The sequence below is a fragment of the Meles meles genome, chromosome 7 (assembly GCF_922984935.1).
Source record: "Meles meles chromosome 7, mMelMel3.1 paternal haplotype, whole genome shotgun sequence".
Classification (NCBI taxonomy): Eukaryota; Metazoa; Chordata; class Mammalia; order Carnivora; family Mustelidae; genus Meles; species Meles meles.
In genome coordinates this window covers 97,436,566-97,453,589 of record NC_060072.1, presented here as the reverse complement: position 1 = coordinate 97,453,589, position 17,024 = coordinate 97,436,566, and the positions used below count along the sequence as shown (strand labels likewise).

The window sequence follows — 17,024 nt, the reverse complement described above, 5'->3', positions numbered from 1 at the left end:
AGCCTAGATTACCCTCCCCATGTCAGGACTTGCCCCCCTGCCTCCTGCTCCTCTCCATTCCAATTAGCTGGATGGAGATGGAGACACTTCCTCCTCCACCAGCTTGGCCCTCTACCCTAGACAGGGCTCCCTCACTACAGACAGTTTGCCACCGGCCTTCTGAGGGCATCTATCTTTGTAAGATCTACAGAGGGGCACAGTTTACCCGAGGTCTTATGCAGAGACCAAGGTTTTTGTGTCTTCACTGCCCCACCTCTCGACTCTTCTACTGTATTCTCTGTCCACCCCCACTCCCCTATGACCAAACTTAACTTGAACTTGAGTGCCCTGACTTTTAGCAGATCCAAACTTTGAGGGAGAATAAGCCCAATTTTCTCTCACACTCTTTCCCCCTGGAATCAGTGATGAGAATTCTGTACACCCACATTCCTCATTGGGCAAGTTTGACTGATTTACTTGAGGAGGATAGCAGTTCCCATCACCCCTTCATGACAAGAATCTCTTTAGGTTGGAAAAAGGGAAGGAGAAGGGACCATACTGATTGCTGGTCCCAACCCACATTCCAAGCAAGACCTCCAATGGTACTGAAAGGGAGGGAAACATCCTATCTCCGCTTGGCCCAGTTTTAGGACACAGAATGGAATTGGAGAGGATGTGTTTGTGTTCGTGTGTTCTTCAGTACATCTAAGCTTCCAGGGAGGGTCATCATGAGGGACAGTCTGGGCCTGGCACAAGAAACCCCACGTGTGGCATACCTACCTGTCATATTTGCCAGGATAGGTACTAGTAGTCACTCTGATTTGCCCTCTCCTTTCTGACCTCCACCAGCTATTTTGTGAACAGCAAATCAGGAAAGTCTGGCACTTCTGTCTTCCCAGGTGGAGAATATGGAGGGTTGTCTCTCTACAGAAATAATATCCCACTGGAAAAAAATTGGGGCACTTGGCCTCTGTCCCCTCTTTCTGATCTCCTCAGAGGTTAGAAGTGATACACCTCAATACTTCCAGGTGATTCAAACCTGAGTCTAGTTTCAATGAGAACCTCCCCAGGTAAGTCTGGGTGCCAGCACCATGGACAGCAGCCAAGACCCTTTTAGGGAAGGACGGGGAAGACCATTTCCAAGACAAGGATGTGTGACCTTTAGGAGAGAAGCATTTCCCCCAAAACATCCCCAGGGAGGAGGCAGAACAGAACCTTCCTGAGAAAAGGACCAATAATAGGAAAGGCGTCTGGATCTGACTTAACAATGTATGAAGTAATTATTTTAATTGCTGATGAATAGTTCACTTAAAAGACACCATAATTCATATAATACACAGCCCCAAGGCCTCAGGAGAAAGGAAGCAGGCCTCAGGCTGACCCACATTTTAACCAGTCCTTCCCAAACCCTTTCTCTATAACAGCCCTCTACACTGCTGCCTCCTGGCACACCTTCCAGTGAACACCACTAGCTGGGGCACACGGTCAGACCTGTGACCCTGAACTGCCATAGAAGCTTAAGCCAAGGTTGGAGATTCATAACATTGGGACATTCTGTCTTACTCCAAATAAGTCCAGATTCATTTCACATCACTTCCCTGGGTGGAACACATTATCTTGGAAGGACTGATAGAACCCACAAGATCCCCAGAGCAAGAAGGATAGCTCCATCCTTCCCCAGCTCCCAGTGTTTAGGGTGTTGCGGGAGCTCTTATTTATTTATTTATTTATTTATTTATTTATTTATTTTTGCAAATAACCGCCATCCTTCATATTTGCAGTTTCTATTTCCCCCCATATTTCCATTTATATTATGACACTCAACACAAATTTCCAAGGCTCTGTGAAACTCCAGATGAAAAACACATTCTGGAATTTGTTAACCAGCTACTATTTGAAACAAATGGACCACCAACTAGTCTAGAAATCTTTTTACGCCATCACTAATTTTCTTTGCAATGGCTTTCAACCTGTCCCTCATTTATCCTCATTCCAACCCTATGAGGTAGACAGGAAAACCACGGTGAAGAGATTTTTTTTTCCTAAATCATACAACTTGCACGTGGCAGGTCCACCCCTTAGACACCTCTGAGCACTGCCACCTAGCAGCCACTGTGAATTATTCGCCAGCAAGTGGGAGTTACACCTCCAACTCAGAACCCACTGCTGTATTTAGGATTTGCAACCTCTGCAGAGAAACCTCCCCACACCTCCCAACCCTCCAGAAAAGCCCCAGATGAGAAAGGAGTCTCCACGTGCATATAAATGATTCTTTATGCCCTCCCCCCATGCAATGGGGGGGTGGAGCAGGGCGAGGTCCCCCCCCCCCCGCCCTCATGCAGGGAACGGGAGGTCAATGTATACTAGTCTTATTGCCAGCTGCCCTGTGGCCATAGGGTGGGGAATAGGGGGTCTACAACCCCTTTCTTCTGGCATTGGTCCCCCTTCACCAAGTCACCATGGTGGAGCTGGGGGGCTGGAGGCCCTAGGAGCTGAGGTAAGGACGGTTCTCTAGGGAAGAAAAGATGTTCTCCCCAACTGCCCACTGACTGCCCCAGGATGAGCGTGAGGAGCTATCGGTGGGGGCTGGAATGTCATCCAGGTGTCTCTACCCAGTGGGTAGCAGAGGCCAGACAATGTCTCCAGCTTGAGGTTGCCCCCAGAGATCCTCAGTGGTGGGAGCAGTGTGCCCCAAACACCTTGTCCAGGAGGTACCTCCAACAGCCATGACAGCTCATCTCTGGCCAATGCATCGACTCAAGATCCCTGCTCCTGGAGTTCAGTTTCAGACCGTGGTGACTCTCATAACAACCTCTCGGCCAGAATGGGAACTGGAACGGGCATCTGGTGGCCGCAGCTGTCCAAGGAGGTGCAGGATTGTGTAACCACAGCGCTGAGGCAAGAGCGTCCGCATGCGCTGGGCAGCCGGGGGGCGGCTGGTGGCCCCAGAGAGGGGGCCCGTCCGTGAGGTCCTGGGGCCCGGCTTCCCTGCCGTCCCTCCCCCTGCATCTCCTCCTATGTCCTTGGTCTTGTCGTAATTCAGGACCTTCCACTGCTGGTTCACTGCCTGCCAGCGCTTGAAGATGCGGTAGACAGAGGAGCCTTCGTGGACGATGAGGCCTGAGCAAAAGGGATAAAAAATCCAGGGTCACCTGCTGCCCAGACTTAGGCCAGAGGTACTGAAGCAAGTATTTCTCTAGAGTGAGGAGCTGGGGTCTGTAAAAGGCCTGAAGAAGCAGGGAAGGGAGGGGCACCAAGATAGCCCTCAAGGCTCCCAATGGTAGAAAATGTGGCTGTGGAGCTGAAGGAATGGGCAGGGAAAGTCAAGTATGTGAGTTGAAGGAAAACACTGAGCAGGTAAGGGGGAGAGAGGTGCCCTCACCTATGCAGACGACATCCATGAAGCCATACATGCCGTAGCAGATCTGAAAGAGCAGATCCTGCCGTTGCCACTTGGCTGAAGGGCTGAGTGAGGACCAGATGAGCCAGGAGATGCTGGCAACGAGGAAGAGAGAGCCCAGAACTATGGCTGCAATCTGGACCTTCTCGATGACCGTCAGGGAGATGGCCTGCCACTGTGTGGGAGAAAGGGCTCCAAAAAGTCACAGAAAGAGAAGGAGGGCCAGGTGATGAGTGGCCCTAAAGACAAGATGCTGCAGAGCCTTCCTGACACCCCTTCAGCCAGGATTAGCAATCCGTCTCCTCTGACCTGATCACACCTAGTACAGAGCACTTTTCCCTTTGTTTGAGACCATTTCCCATCTTATTTTAGAAAGGCAGGATCAGGCAAGTGCTCTGAACCCAGACCATCTAGGTCTGAATTCCAAATCCTAACTTCGTCACTTACTGGCTGAGTAACTTTGGGCAAGCTTTTAAATCTCTTTAAGCATCGATGTCCTCATTTTTAAAATTGAGATAATAATGGCACATAACTAACAGGATTATTATGAAGAAATACTATGCAACAAGAGTGTAACACATAGAAAACACTACAGGTTTGCTATCATCATCACCATCTTCTGCTGCTGCTGCTGGTTTTTTTGTTTTGTTTTGTTTTGTTTTTGTTTTTCTGTCTCGGTGCCTAGAACAGTGCCTGGAATACAGGTGGCACCCAATAAATGTGAATAAATGAAGGAAGGGAGGATTTACAAGCAGACAGGAGATTGTGGTAAGGGTGGGTAAGGGTGGATAGGGGTAAATGAGGAAAGATGAAACGGATAAATAGGCTCCCTGGAGAGTCCCTGATTCTGACTACTGAAAGGCTCTTGCCCCCATCTGGAAGTTCTCTCCTTGCACCTCACCTGCAGCGGGTTCTTGGTGCTGATCGCCAGGACCTGGTACTTGAAGTAGCAGAGCTCACAGCTCCAGGAGCCCCTCTCACTGATCCAGCGGATGAGGCAGGGCTGGTGTGTGCAGCGCACTGAGCCGTCGCAGCGGCAGGGGCTCAGGAGCTCCCCCTGGAGGAAGAGTGAGGAGGGTCCTCGTCAGCTGTCACCACCCCACTCCTGTCCACTCCAAGAGAGGGAAACCTCTCCAGGTCAGTCATTCTCCAACATTTAAAAAAACCTCAAGCCTTTCACCCAAAACAGGGCAAGAGGCTAAGACCACAGCAAAAAAGAAACAACTTAGAGCTCAAGGTAAACTTCCCTGACCAAACAGACGAAGGATAAAAAGAAATGGGGTGGGGGAGTGACTGGGTCTCCTCCTCTCCTCAAATTTGGGGAGCGTGCTCTTTAAGGCTTCCCAAATGGAAAGCTACTCCTTAGGATCTGAAAAGATGGGAGGGTCAAAGCTTCTGAGCCATGCCTTCCTCCTTCCCATCGCTGTAAAGTATTTCACACATGTGGTGCAGACTGGGATGGGTTATTGTCCTCAGTTTCCAAGTATCAAAAAGGGTGGGGAGGGGGGCGCTCCGGTTGTGGGAACGGAAAATTTTCCTTTAATCCTCTAGAGTGAGGAGCTGGGGTCTGTAAAAGGCCTGAAGAAGCAGGGAAGGGAGGGGCACCAAGATAGCCCTCAAGGCTCCCAATGGTAGAAAATGTGGCTGTGGAGCTGAAGAAATGGGCAGGGAAAGTCAAGTATGTGAGTTGAAGGAAAACACTGAGCAGGTAAGGGGGAGAGAGGTGCCCTCACCTATGCAGACGACATCCATGAAGCCATACAAGCCAAACATACAAGCATATTTAAAGGAAAATATTCCTTTAATCAAGGAATATTTCTCGTGAGGTAGGTACACTCCCAGCACTATACCGGGACAACTTTGCCCATAACATTTAAACAAAGAGTACTCTTTGGAATGAGATGGAAAGTTACGGAATGGGAAGTGAAGAAAAGTGCCCCATGGAGAGAAATACTGAGTAAGGCAAGGGCGTCAGCAGGGCCCCTCCCTTCAAAGGGGGAACAGAAGCACTCTGCCCACCTCAGAGTGAATAGGCCCCTCAGCCTACAGGGACACCGGGGTGAGAGAAGTTGGGCAAAAAGGCTCTCCCGGTTGGTGGATGAGAGGGATTTTGAGCCCTCCAGGAGAAAGCCCCACCCTTTCTCTGGGAACCAGACCCCCTCCACCCCAAACATGCGCTCCTCGACTCTCCAGCCAATACCCCCCAACCCCAGACGCACCCGGTACCCACTCTGGGTCCTGGGTCCCGCCCAGCCTCCTCAGGCCCCGCCCCCTGTTCCTGGTCGGCCTGGGCGCCCCAGGTGCGCGCCCCCACCCCTCCCCGCCCGGCCCGGTACCTAGGCCTGACCTGCTCCGGGCCCTGGAAGCAGATTCGGCACTGAGGGGTTCGGAGCCCGCTGTCCAGGCTGCTGCTGAGCGACAGGGCGTCCAGCGCACCCGGGGGCGGCGGCGGCGGCGCGGGCGGCGGCGGGGGTCCGGCCCGCGGCTCCTTGTCGCCGGCCAGGCCCCGGGCCCGCGGCTCCGACCCGTAGTACTCCTCTTCGTCGCCGTCGCCGTCCCGGGTCGAGCAGCCGGCGAAGGGCGCCCAGCCGCAGCCGCCTCCCCCGCCCCCCCGGGGCTGCGGCTCGGCCCGGGGCCGCCCCCCGCCCGTCAGCACCAGCAGCTTCAGCTCGTTCAGGAACATGCGGAGCCGAGACTTGAGCATCGTCCGGGCGCCGGGGGGCGGGAGGCGGCGTGCAAGGGGGGCTCTCGGGCGGCGGGGGGAAGGGAGAGGACAAGGCCGGGAAGGGGGCGCGCGCTGGAGAGCCGAGCCCGGCTGGGGTCTTCGGGGCCTGAGAGCGCCGTTCACGGCTGCCACAGCCGGGGTTCCGGGGCTTGCGGGGCCGAGAGGGCTGGTGGCCCGGGGGCCGCGGGGCGGGCAGCCATGGTCGGGGCAGGGGGCGGGGAGGGGGGGCTCAAGGTGCCGCGCCCCACGGGTCCGGGTCTGGGGCAGGCCGGGCCCCCGGGGTTACGCGCCCCAGTCCTCCTGCGGCGGGGCCGCCCCCCATCGCGGTCCTGCTGGCTCCAGTCCCGCTCCGGTTCCCGGCTCCTACTCGGCTCGGCCCGTGCGCTCGGCGGTGGCAAATGGCGGCTCCTTCCGGCGGCGGCGGCGGCGGAGACCCCCCCGGAGCGGCGGGCGGGCGGGGCGGGAGCCGGGGAGCCGGTGAGGGATGGAGGGAGGGGCGGGGTGGGGAGCGGGAGAGGAGAAGTGGCCGCGGCTGCGCATCCCCGCCCTGCCCCGCACGAGCAGGTGTCCCCAGAGGCGGGGGCGAGTGTGCGAGCCCGGGGGAGGGTGGAGGGAGGGGAGTGGCCAAGGAGGGGGGGTGTGCACACGGGTAAAGAATAGGTGTGTTAATGGGGGTCGGGGGAGGGGTGGGGAGCGGCTGAGGATGGAAGGTGAGTGGTCAAAGACAGGTGCATCAGGGAGGGAGAAGCTTGTGCAAGATGAAAGTGTGCAAAGAAAGAGCTATGCAAGTGTCTGAGGTGTGAGGAGGGTGAGCAAGAGATGGACTCAAGCAATAAACATTTTTACACAGAAAACCGACGGCGGAAAATAGATGAGTGTGTAAGGGATGCAATTGGATTGTATGAAAACAGAAGAGTGTAACTGTAATGTGTGAGGGAGGTGAGTGAGCAAGGGAAACAAGAGTGCTTAAGGGATGAGAGTGTCTTACCTGGTACTCTCCTGCCCCACCACCCTACACTGAAGTGAATACCACACACACACCTACACACAAGCAGCTCTTTGGTTTTGCTTTTATGGAGGTCTTGACCCTAAGAACCAGTTCTTCCCCCTCATCACATTATTTCTGCCTTACGCTGATATCCTTCCTCTCCAAGGCTGAGGGAAAAGGGGTTCCAGAGGAGCCCTTTGGGTCAAACGCACTGGAAAAAAATTAATTAGTAAAAGAGTAATTAACGGGAGAAGGGAGGGTATGGAACCAGGGACAGACTGCCAAACAAAGTCTCCTCAATAAAAGTGATTAAGGAGAGTAATGCTTTAATGAAGTATTCAAATGTTTTGGGTGGATGGATGAATGAGTCACAAAGGGGGCTAGAACCCAAGGCAACATAGAGGATGACTTTATTCTAAAGACAGTAAGGTGTGGAAGGTGAAGCTGAAGTAGACCTTGCTGGTATAGGAAAGAAGTTTGAGAAACTCACTTTGCCTGCCACAAGGTTTATAAACCAACCAGTCCCAGTAAAAGAGCCAATAAAACATTCACCTCAGGTCAGAAGCCCCTTAGCCAGTTTAGACCTTGAGGTTTTTCTTTCCTGTGTCCCAGCTGCGCTTGCCTGCAAAGACCCAGAGCTACAACTATCAGAACCCAAAGGGGAATCTGTACTGACCTGTATTCCATTTTGCCCTGGAGCGTGGTTTATAGTCATCTCAAGCCTGAGCTGTTATATCCTCCACTAGATGGTTAGGGAGAATAGAAGTTAAAGTGGAAGAAGTGGCCAGCGGAACCTGGGTCAGTCAGTAAAATGTCTGCCTTTGTTTTGGGTCATGATCCCAGAGTCCTGGGATAGAGTCCTGTGCCAGGCTCCCTGCTCTCAGGGACTATGCTTCTCCCTCTGCCCCTCCCCCATTGATCTCTCTCTCTCTCTCAAATAAATAAAATATTTTTTAAAAGTGGAGTGGCAAATAGAGCTATAAAATGGTTTCAGATTTTAGACAATTTCTTGCAAATGAGATACTGATCCCTTTCTTCATTATTCTCATTCCCATAAAGGGTTAGGAGATCAGAAAAGAAGCTGGAACCAGTAACCAGTAAGACAAAGAAAGCCAGAGAATCTTCTCTGTTGTCCACCTAAGTGTCTGTGAACAGAGGCTATTTAGAAAAGTCTGTGTTCGGGGGCGCCTGGGTGGCTCAGTGGGTTAAGCCGCTGCCCTCGGCTCAGGTCATGATCTCAGGGTCCTGGGATCGAGTCCCGCATCGGGCTTTCTGCTCAGCGGGGAGCCTGCTTCCCTCTCTCTCTCTGCCTGCCTCTCTATCTCTCTCTATCAAATAAATAAATAAAATCTTAAAAAAAAAAAAGTCTGTGTTCTGGGCAGGAGCAAGGGCTAAGAAAGCTTGCAATGGGGAAAAGAGAGAAGCAGAACGACCCCAAACAGGGTTTGTAGAAGAGCACAAATGATTCTCATGCAATGCCAGGGTCTGAGGTGGTGGTGGAAGTAACTTTCTTGCACATGCTCACTCCCGAATCTATCCATCTATATATAATGTGTAAAATGCACATATATACACATGTATAGATAGACATATATCATAGCATTTTGGTGTTGGGTGTTGGAAAGAACCTGAAAGGCTAAATATTCCTGTCTTTTGCTCATTGATACCTTCTCTACCAGAAAGCGTTATTTTAACACTACCAGGAAGGGGTGGCAGTTAGAAGAGGGGAGGGCATTACCTTGACAGTCTTCCTGTTGGATTACTGCATTAATCTACCCTCCATCAATCCTTTAATCCTAGTTTTGACCTCAAATGGGTATTGTCTACTCTCTTATACGAACACACACACTGTTGGCTACATCTTTACAGACAACCTCGTCATTACTTTAAAGGGCTAGTGACTGAGACACGAAAAAAAAAAAAAAACTCGCATGCACACAGGAAGCAAGCATTCAGTAAAAATTTGTTGAATGACTGAATGAATGAAACAAAGACACAAATGAGAATGTTTTCCCACGGCAGTGAAGCACAGAGGCGACAGCACCACCTCTGGCTCCCCGTTCCATCCTTCCGATCCCTGACCAGCATATAGAGAATGGGAGACGTGTTGCGTGTAGTGAGACTGGAGAAGCGCTCAGGCTCGGCCTGCAGCCCTGAGTTGGGAATCTGGGTGGCCCAGGTTGCCATGGCACCGCATTGGACTCCACCCTCTCTCGTCTCCTCCGCCGCCCGCCCCCCCCAACCCCGCCAGGGTCTGGCAGTCAGTCACGTGCGCCGCCGCGTAACCACACCTCTGCTCCTCAGAGCTAAGTCAAGGGGTCACGTGGGGTAGCAACAGATCACGTGGTTGCCATCTCCCCCCTCCGCCCCCTTCCCCTCCCCGCCCCCTTCCCGGTCAAAGCCTCTCCGGGGTGCCCCTCTGCGCATGAGTGGCTTGTCACGTGCCCTGAACGTCCGGCTTTCGCCCCGCCCTGTCAGTTTCCGCGCGCCTCTCTGGCAGCTGGTCACATGGTGAGGGTGGGGGTAAGGGGGCCGCTCTAGCTTGCGGCCTGTGTCTATGGTCGGGCCCGTAGCGTCCAGCTGCCCCGTCCAGAGCTCGAGTGTATGGCGCTGCAGGATCTGGCTCCGCGGCCCCGATAACGGGCCGCCCCCGCAGCTCCCGGCACGGAGTGAGGTAAGTCTATCCCCTTCCCAGGAATGGAGACCGTTTTCGCTCTCCACGGCTGCTTACGCGGACAAGTTATGGAAGGGTCGCTCGAGGGCGGGAAGTGGGGCAGGGTGTAATTTGTTCCTTTGTGGTCATATGGAGGTGTCATTTTGGGGCCTGGATGTCGGGTCTTCGATGCGGGGGGTGTGTCGTGTGAGATAGAACCCTGTGCGGGGCGCGATGGTCCGTCCCAAAGGAAAAGGAATTTTTTATTTTAGGGTTTTACGTGGCTGGAGGGGTTGGGGTTAGAGTCATTGTGTTCCCTGAAAGGCTAGCCTCATGGAAGATTGGGGAAGGGATGAGATGGTGGTGGGGGTGTCTTTGTGATGTGTTTTGTGGGAGTCACTTTATTGCTGTAGGTTCATAACCGTCTGAACTCTGGAAGGGATTTTCGATGGCAGGGGTCTTTGTGATTGTAGGGTCTTCTCTGTTCTGAGAATGGCTACTCCTCGATATGAGCCAGTGGCTGAGATTGGTGTTGGTGCCTATGGAACGGTATACAAGGCCCGTGATCCCCACAGTGGCCACTTCGTGGCCCTCAAGAGCGTGAGAGTCCCTAATGGAGGAGGTGCTGGAGGGGGCCTTCCCATCAGCACAGTTCGTGAGGTGGCCTTACTGAGGCGGCTGGAGGCTTTTGAGCATCCCAACGTTGTCCGGTGAGACGGTGGAGGGTTAGGAGTGGGTAGTAAAGGGGGAAAGACAACTTTTGGTGGGGAGTGGTGGTCAGGAGAGAAGGGATCCTGAGAAAATAGGGGGTCCAAAAGGATTGATCAAGTAAATGAGTGACCATTTGTTCTGGCCAGGCTGATGGATGTCTGTGCCACCGCCCGAACTGACCGGGAGACCAAAGTGACCCTGGTGTTTGAGCACGTGGACCAAGACCTGAGGACGTATCTGGACAAGGCACCCCCACCAGGCTTGCCAGTGGAGACCATCAAGGTGAGTAGGGTGGATAGACACAGAAGGTACATTGAGACCTTTGTAGTAGAACCTGTTGTGATTTCGGGTATGGTGCCTATAGATTCTAGTTCCTCTGTTCCTTCCCCTTCCAAACCAGGATCTCATGCGCCAGTTTCTAAGAGGCCTAGATTTCCTTCATGCCAACTGCATTGTTCACCGAGACCTGAAGCCGGAGAACATTCTGGTGACCAGTGGTGGGACAGTGAAGCTGGCTGACTTTGGCCTGGCCAGAATCTACAGCTACCAGATGGCACTTACACCTGTGGTCAGTAGAAAGAAAGTAGAAAGTGGTTGATCCTAGCAGTTGAGAAGTCATGGGCTTTGTGATTTTAGTCGAGCCGTTGTGGTTTATCGTAACCCATAGGGTCCTCATGTACTTCTCCTATTCCCGCAAGGTTGTTACACTCTGGTACCGTGCTCCAGAAGTTCTTCTGCAGTCTACATATGCAACACCCGTGGACATGTGGAGCGTTGGCTGTATCTTTGCAGAGATGTTTCGTCGCAAGTATGGGACCCAAGTATCCTGAACTTTCTTGAGTTTCCCAAATCTCATAATCAAAAACAACATCCATTCCCTGCCTATTCTTTAAGTATCACTGACCATTTTGTTCCTAACCAGAAACTCTGAAATGTCCTGGATTAGGAACTTCACATCCCTCTCCTGTCCGTACCCTCTGTTTTGAGCCAGTAGCAATAATGACTCTACTACCATATTTTTGAAAATGACTACCACCTGTGTTTTTCTTACTTTAGGCCTCTCTTCTGTGGAAACTCTGAAGCTGACCAGTTAGGCAAAATCTTTGAGTAAGTGACCAGCATAGGGAAAACTTTCCATTCTGAATTTTTTTTCTGCTGAGCCCTGGGTGGCAGTTGGCTCTGCCTCTGGAGTTGGGGGCTGGAGAAGGACCCTCTTGACCAGAGCTCTCCTGTTCCCTATAGCCTGATCGGGCTGCCTCCAGAGGATGACTGGCCCCGAGACGTGTCTCTACCCCGAGGAGCCTTTTCCCCCAGAGGGCCCCGTCCGGTGCAGTCAGTGGTACCTGAGATGGAGGAGTCTGGAGCACAGCTGCTGCTGGTACTGGGCCTGGGCATGGGCACAGGGTGAGGTTGGGGTGGGAATGAAGCAGTATAAAAGGGACCCAGATCGTGACAGTAACTAAGACTTGGTGCATGGGCTAGTCTTTACTGTTGTTGTGAATAGGCCATCCACAAAGAGGGATGTAGAAAATAGCCTATCCTGGGTTCCCAGGTATTGTTGGGAGTGAGCAAGTCTGTCTGTCTGTCTTTTTTTTGGGGGGGGGGGGGGTCTTCATGGTCTTTGATCTTTGCCTCCCCTTCTCAGGAGATGCTGACTTTTAATCCACACAAGCGAATCTCTGCCTTCCGAGCCCTGCAGCACTCTTACCTACAAAAGCCAGAAGGTAACCCAGAGTGAGCAGTGGAGTGGCTGCGACAGGACTGAGAGAAGAGAAGCTGTCATTTCCCTTCCTTTGAACACTTGAGTGGAGAGCTCCCCAGTTGAGTAAGGCCATCTTGGCCTTCATCTCTGAGGCTATGGAAACAACTCCTCCCACTTTTTTACTGAGAATATTTTGCTGCCTTAATGACATTTCCCTCCTTCCCTGCCTTTTGAGGCTTATCCTTCTCCTCTCCCCTCATTTTCATACACCAAGGGGTATGTCCCTTGTTCTCCCCTTTCCTATCTTGATATTGGGATCTTTTTTATACAGGAAAAACAAAACAAAACAAAGAAATACGGTCTTTTTTTTTTTTTTTTTTCTTTTTTTAAAATATTTCTTTCTCTGATGGGTTTTGCCATTTGGGGATTTAGAAAAACCATTTGGAAGATGGAACTTCCCTATAGAATTTTAAGAGATTCTCTCTAGGTCACAGAGCCTATATAGGTAAGCAGAGAGCCCCTCAACTGGCAAGAGAAGAAAAGGCACTTAAGTTGTTTCTTTGAATATGGAATTTAAATGGCTTTTATTTTTATATTCACTGAACTTCCCTGAACCGGGTCCTGCATATTGTAAGAAAGAGTTCTTGATGGTTTTTTCCCTGGTTCCATCCCTGATTTACCCTTGAAGCCAGGCCAGGATGTGTTGAGGTGGTCTGGCATGTGGAAGGGAAAAGAGGGGAAACAGAGCCAGGAATGACTCCAACCCCCATCCCATTTCATGCATTCCAGAAGCTTCCCATATTCTCTTAGGGAGAGAGGGAGGAAGTTGTTCTTTATTCTTTATGATCTTGTTCCCACTAAACATGTCAAGGCATACAGCCTGGCTATTCAGTCATCTTTGGGGGATGTGGCAAAGGGTCTTTCCTTTTTCTCAAACAAAAAGGGCTACAGACCCTAGGTTTTCCCTAAGGGAGGAAGAAAAGCTTAGGGAGAATAGAGAGCAGGAGAGATGTCAGAAGGATCTAGAGTCTTATAGAAAGGCACTGGGGTTAGCTCGAGGATCCTTCTGATTCCGAAATCTCATTGCTAGCCAAACACCAAGAATCTGTAAAAAGCAAAGGGAAAGGAATTATCAGCAATTCTGAATCTCTGGAGCGAAGCAAGACAGAGAAAGGGTATGTATATATGAGAGAACTGAAGAATGTTACCTCTGTAAAGCTAAAGAAGAGTCCAACACCTCCCAGGATTTTCAGGGCTTCATCTGAATGCTTAAGAAACTTTTCTCCACACATCTGGCACGTGGAGCTCCGGCTCTTACAGATCTGAGGATAAAACATGTATGTGTGTTTAGAGGATGCAGAGTTGCTAGGCTGCCCTGTCCCAACACGTGTGGTGAAGGGTCCCAGAAATTACTTACTAATTTGTTGTGATCAGTATCCTACAGACTGAAATCCCACTTGACAAATTCTCTAACCTTTGTATCCATACCTCCCTCCCCCTACCAGTACATGGCCTCAGGGCAAGAGAGCTGCTAAAGAGAGACAGTCACATTCAGACTCTTAAATCTGCCTATTTGGGCATTGTGCTTAACCAGCTTTCCTGCACCACCGCCCCCCCCCCCCCCCCAATCTCTGCACCAACTCACTGCAGTGCAGAAAGCGTAATCCTGTTGATACAGGGTTGTAAGGTTGAACAAGCCACAACAATCAAAACTTCTTTCCAGTTCATCCCGGGTCTTGTTGCTCATGACCCACCAAGAAGCATTGATAACATCTGTCTGGAGAATATAGGCAGAGGGAAGTCATTGGATGCTGCTGACCTTAAGAATGTTCTTACATCTTGCTCTTAGTTCAAGTGCCTCAATCTCCGTATTCCAGCAAAGTCAGTCAACATCCCTCAGAAACAAAGGTGTATTATACAGAAAATGATAATCTACCTTGGGTTCTTCTGTAAAATACTCATGGGAAATTGCCCAGACTTCCCAGAAGAAGAAAACAACTGAAGAGTCTGAAAGCAGCGGACCTACTAAGAGGTCCAGACTGGATGGGCAGCAGGGAAGGGGGGGGGGGGGATGCAATTAAGAGGACAGAAGGGAAAGCAAGTACTTGAGAGGGTATGCACTTACCTGTTTGCTTCGGTTAATAGCCAGACACGAGCAAGAGATTCCAAACTGGAAGATGAAGACCAAACCAAGGACGATCATGTACTGAGAGGAAGTTATGGGAAAAAAAAAAGTCCTAGATTCCTTTATGTTGCACCTATTAATAACCATCTGATGTCATCTGTTCATAGAACTTACAAAGCCATGTCAGTTGAAAACAAAACCATCAGCTCTTGTTTCATGAAGTATGGTAAAGGGCAGGGCCAGGTGACATGTCCCCAAGATCCTCCAAGTCTACCTCTCGAACATTCCTAGCCAGTTCAGCCCTCCCAAGAGTCCCACTTAAGGTCAGGATACAAAGAATAGCAGTACTTGGTGGTGGTTGACAGCACCCACCAGTCCAGCCACAGCGATGAGAAGAAGGAAGACTCCCACGGCAATGACTCCTCCGATGATGTGGATGCTGGATACCAGACCCAGACCCTTACCCCAAGCAGCCACTCCAATGAGCAACAAGCCTACCAGCTACAAGAAACAGAGTAGGTTACTTCTCCAAAGAACTCTAGCACAGCCAAAAGCCATACAGGGAGTCTTGGACAAAAAAGAACTGAGTGTGCGAAGGAGAGGAGGTGTATGCGCCCACCAGAGGTCAGAATGGCTGGGATGGGAGTGGGGGCAACAGTCTGTGAGCATAAACAAGGAACCTTTAGCTTCATGCATCACTTCTGTACTGGAGAAATAAATTCAGAGGAGGGCGGAATGGGCCTTTATTCCCTCAGCCCTCAGTTCATTCCCCCCACCCCCAGACAAACCCTATGGTCACCGGAAGTCTCCCCTCTTCCCACGGAAGTCCCCTGGAATTCCCTCTTCGCCGGAAGTTCTCGGGAATCTTCCCGGAACCCCCAGTACACCCCTCTTCCCACCGGAAGTCCCCTAGAGATTCTCCCCACTCCTCTTTCCGCCCCGAACCTTCCCCCCACCTCCAAAACCTCACCATGTAGACCACGTTGAGAGCGCACAGCGCATTCTTGGAGCAGGCAAAGCCACCGCAAACCATCTCCCCAGCTTTGGGGACCCAAGTGGTCCCAAGGACTTGGGGGGAGGGTCTTGGGGACTGTCTTCTTGGACCCCGACAGCTTCTGTCTCTTTAAATCGAGTCCAGCCAAACCCAATCCTCTGCGCCTGCACCGTCCCACCCCTGCCTCTGGATTGGCGAAACTCGGGGCTAATCCAGGACGTCGGTGGCCTGAATGCCAATCAGTCTGCATTGCGTCACTGACCCGCCTGCTGGCCCCTCCTTTAGATTCTTTATTGGCTGAAACTTAAAACTGGGGGTAGGGCTTCCATAGATTCTCGTAGGGACCCGAGCCTAAACTTCAAAACCCCGGATTGAAAGCGGAGCTCTCGGTGGTCGCCCCTGGGAGGGCATCCGAGGGAGGAGGCTCAGGAGATCCTTAGTGGAAGAGGGAGAAGGTGCCGCTTCGAGGGCAGGGTGAAAGGGCTCCTCCCCTCGAGGGGGCGCCCTTCCCCGCCCCTTTCCCCTTTTCCTGCAGTGATCTCACGATGACGCCATTGTTTGTTGTCATTGCATCACACTCGGGAACACCAGAAGAGCAAAACATCGAGCTTCTTAGCCCGGCCACGGAGGCCCCGGGTTGGGCACAGTAACATCCAACAAATCGTCACCCATTTGCAGGTGTGTCCACTAGTACACACATCGTTTGTCATATCCCCTCCTAACTGGGTGTGAATATGCTAGAAGTTCAGTGTGGAAAACAGCTGCCTTGAGCCAGGGCATTCCTGTATGTGACAAAGCCACAAGCGCAGACCTGAGTGTGCTCGGTATCTTCAGAGCCCGTGCCTGATTCGGGGCTTGGGAAAAAAAAAAAAAAAAAAAAAAAAAAGTCAAAGGGAGGATTCTGGAATATGAATAAGGGAAGGAAGAGTCTCCGCATTTTCACTCTGGGGGTGAGCATAGAGGTTGATCAGTATGCTTATTATTGAATAAATGCTTTTCATGGAGATGGGAAAAGGCATAATTCCTCTTTCCCCCAAGAGAAACAGTCGCAATGGGAACACAAAAAACCTCCCTTCAACCCCACAGGATGATTTCAGTTTGGATGTACTTAATCCAGACTAGAGAGTCTGCTAGTCAGACTGCATGGGTTCCAACTCTGCCACTTACCTGCCGCATAACCCTTGGCTCCTGGTGGCTGTTTCCTCATCTGTAAATAGGGATAAATAACAATACACCTGCCTCTTGGGTTGTTGTGAGAATTTAATGAGTTGATATATGCAGAATGCTTAGGACAGGACCTGGCACACAGTGAACACTCAGTTATTTTCATCAGGCTATAAGTTCCAGGGGGTAATCCTAGCCTCCAATTCCCTTATCTCCAACTATACAAAGAGTCACATAGGTATAATCCCCTATCCTTCATAAATTAGTATCAAGAACATATGCAGAAGAGATATTTGGCAGGGCCAGAAAGGTTTGAGTCCTGAAACAAAGTGATTAGATCAAATTAGCCACCACCCCCCATATACACACTGCATCTTCATTCTGTCCTTTAATTCCTCATCCACCCTCTTCTCTTTCAGGTCCTAAATCAAGGGCAAGACAATGGTATTAGGAATAAGGGGAACTTGTTGGCAGGCATCTTGGCTGGGTGGTATAGTGAAAAAGAGTATCAGAGTTGAAATCAGAAGACCTAGACTCAACAAGTGTGCCTGGAAGCTGGCTCAGTGAAGGGAGTGTGCAATGC

At 51.2% G+C, this 17,024-nt stretch overlaps 3 protein-coding genes across 4 annotated transcripts; 1 reads left to right on the top strand and 2 right to left on the bottom strand.

Moving 5' to 3' along the window:
• Positions 1–1,294: 1,294 nt before the first annotated feature.
• MARCHF9 (membrane associated ring-CH-type finger 9) lies at positions 1,295–6,678 on the bottom strand. Its single transcript, XM_046010624.1, has 4 exons — positions 5,727–6,678; positions 4,281–4,436; positions 3,362–3,554; positions 1,295–3,099 (listed from the first exon to the last, which is right to left on the bottom strand). The coding sequence occupies exons 1-4, from the start codon at positions 6,081–6,083 to the stop codon at positions 2,765–2,767; spliced, it is 1,041 nt and encodes a 346-aa protein (XP_045866580.1). The 5' UTR covers positions 6,084–6,678; the 3' UTR covers positions 1,295–2,764.
• Positions 6,679–9,571: 2,893 nt separating this feature from the next.
• Positions 9,572–12,509, top strand: CDK4 (cyclin dependent kinase 4). Its single transcript, XM_046011496.1, has 8 exons — positions 9,572–9,766; positions 10,219–10,455; positions 10,603–10,738; positions 10,857–11,024; positions 11,155–11,264; positions 11,513–11,563; positions 11,699–11,834; positions 12,102–12,509. The coding sequence occupies exons 2-8, from the start codon at positions 10,238–10,240 to the stop codon at positions 12,192–12,194; spliced, it is 912 nt and encodes a 303-aa protein (XP_045867452.1). The 5' UTR covers positions 9,572–9,766; positions 10,219–10,237; the 3' UTR covers positions 12,195–12,509.
• Positions 12,510–12,710: 201 nt separating this feature from the next.
• TSPAN31 (tetraspanin 31) lies at positions 12,711–15,548 on the bottom strand. 2 transcript variants are annotated; one of them, XM_046011498.1, is made up of 6 exons: positions 15,254–15,548; positions 14,656–14,784; positions 14,284–14,328; positions 13,804–13,935; positions 13,367–13,480; positions 12,711–13,263 (listed from the first exon to the last, which is right to left on the bottom strand). In XM_046011498.1, the coding sequence occupies exons 1-6, from the start codon at positions 15,314–15,316 to the stop codon at positions 13,189–13,191; spliced, it is 558 nt and encodes a 185-aa protein (XP_045867454.1). In that variant the 5' UTR covers positions 15,317–15,548; the 3' UTR covers positions 12,711–13,188. The 2 variants fall into 2 exon arrangements, with proteins under 2 accessions (XP_045867454.1, XP_045867453.1); XM_046011497.1 differs by having other exon boundaries at positions 14,284–14,364; positions 14,617–14,784; positions 15,254–15,530.
• Positions 15,549–17,024: the final 1,476 nt, after the last annotated feature.

Excerpts from the sequence above, each read along its gene's own strand:
- MARCHF9 (XM_046010624.1), bottom strand. The coding sequence starts at position 6,083 with ATGCTCAAGTCTCGGCTCCGCATGTTCCTGAACGAGCTGAAGCTGCTG. Across the intron at positions 3,555-4,280 it reads GCACCAAGAACCCGCTGCAG|TGGCAGGCCATCTCCCTGAC; the intron begins GTGAGGTGCAAG and ends TCTCCCACACAG. Across the intron at positions 3,100-3,361 it reads CATGGATGTCGTCTGCATAG|GCCTCATCGTCCACGAAGGC; the intron begins GTGAGGGCACCT and ends CCTTTTGCTCAG.
- CDK4 (XM_046011496.1), top strand. The coding sequence starts at position 10,238 with ATGGCTACTCCTCGATATGAGCCAGTGGCTGAGATTGGTGTTGGTGCC. Across the intron at positions 11,564-11,698 it reads CAGTTAGGCAAAATCTTTGA|CCTGATCGGGCTGCCTCCAG; the intron begins GTAAGTGACCAG and ends TGTTCCCTATAG. Across the intron at positions 11,835-12,101 it reads CTGGAGCACAGCTGCTGCTG|GAGATGCTGACTTTTAATCC; the intron begins GTACTGGGCCTG and ends TCCCCTTCTCAG.
- TSPAN31 (XM_046011497.1), bottom strand. The coding sequence starts at position 15,316 with ATGGTTTGCGGTGGCTTTGCCTGCTCCAAGAATGCGCTGTGCGCTCTC. Across the intron at positions 13,481-13,803 it reads ATTACGCTTTCTGCACTGCA|ATCTGTAAGAGCCGGAGCTC; the intron begins GTGAGTTGGTGC and ends TTTTATCCTCAG. Across the intron at positions 13,264-13,366 it reads TCTTCTTTAGCTTTACAGAG|ATTCTTGGTGTTTGGCTAGC; the intron begins GTAACATTCTTC and ends TGCTTTTTACAG.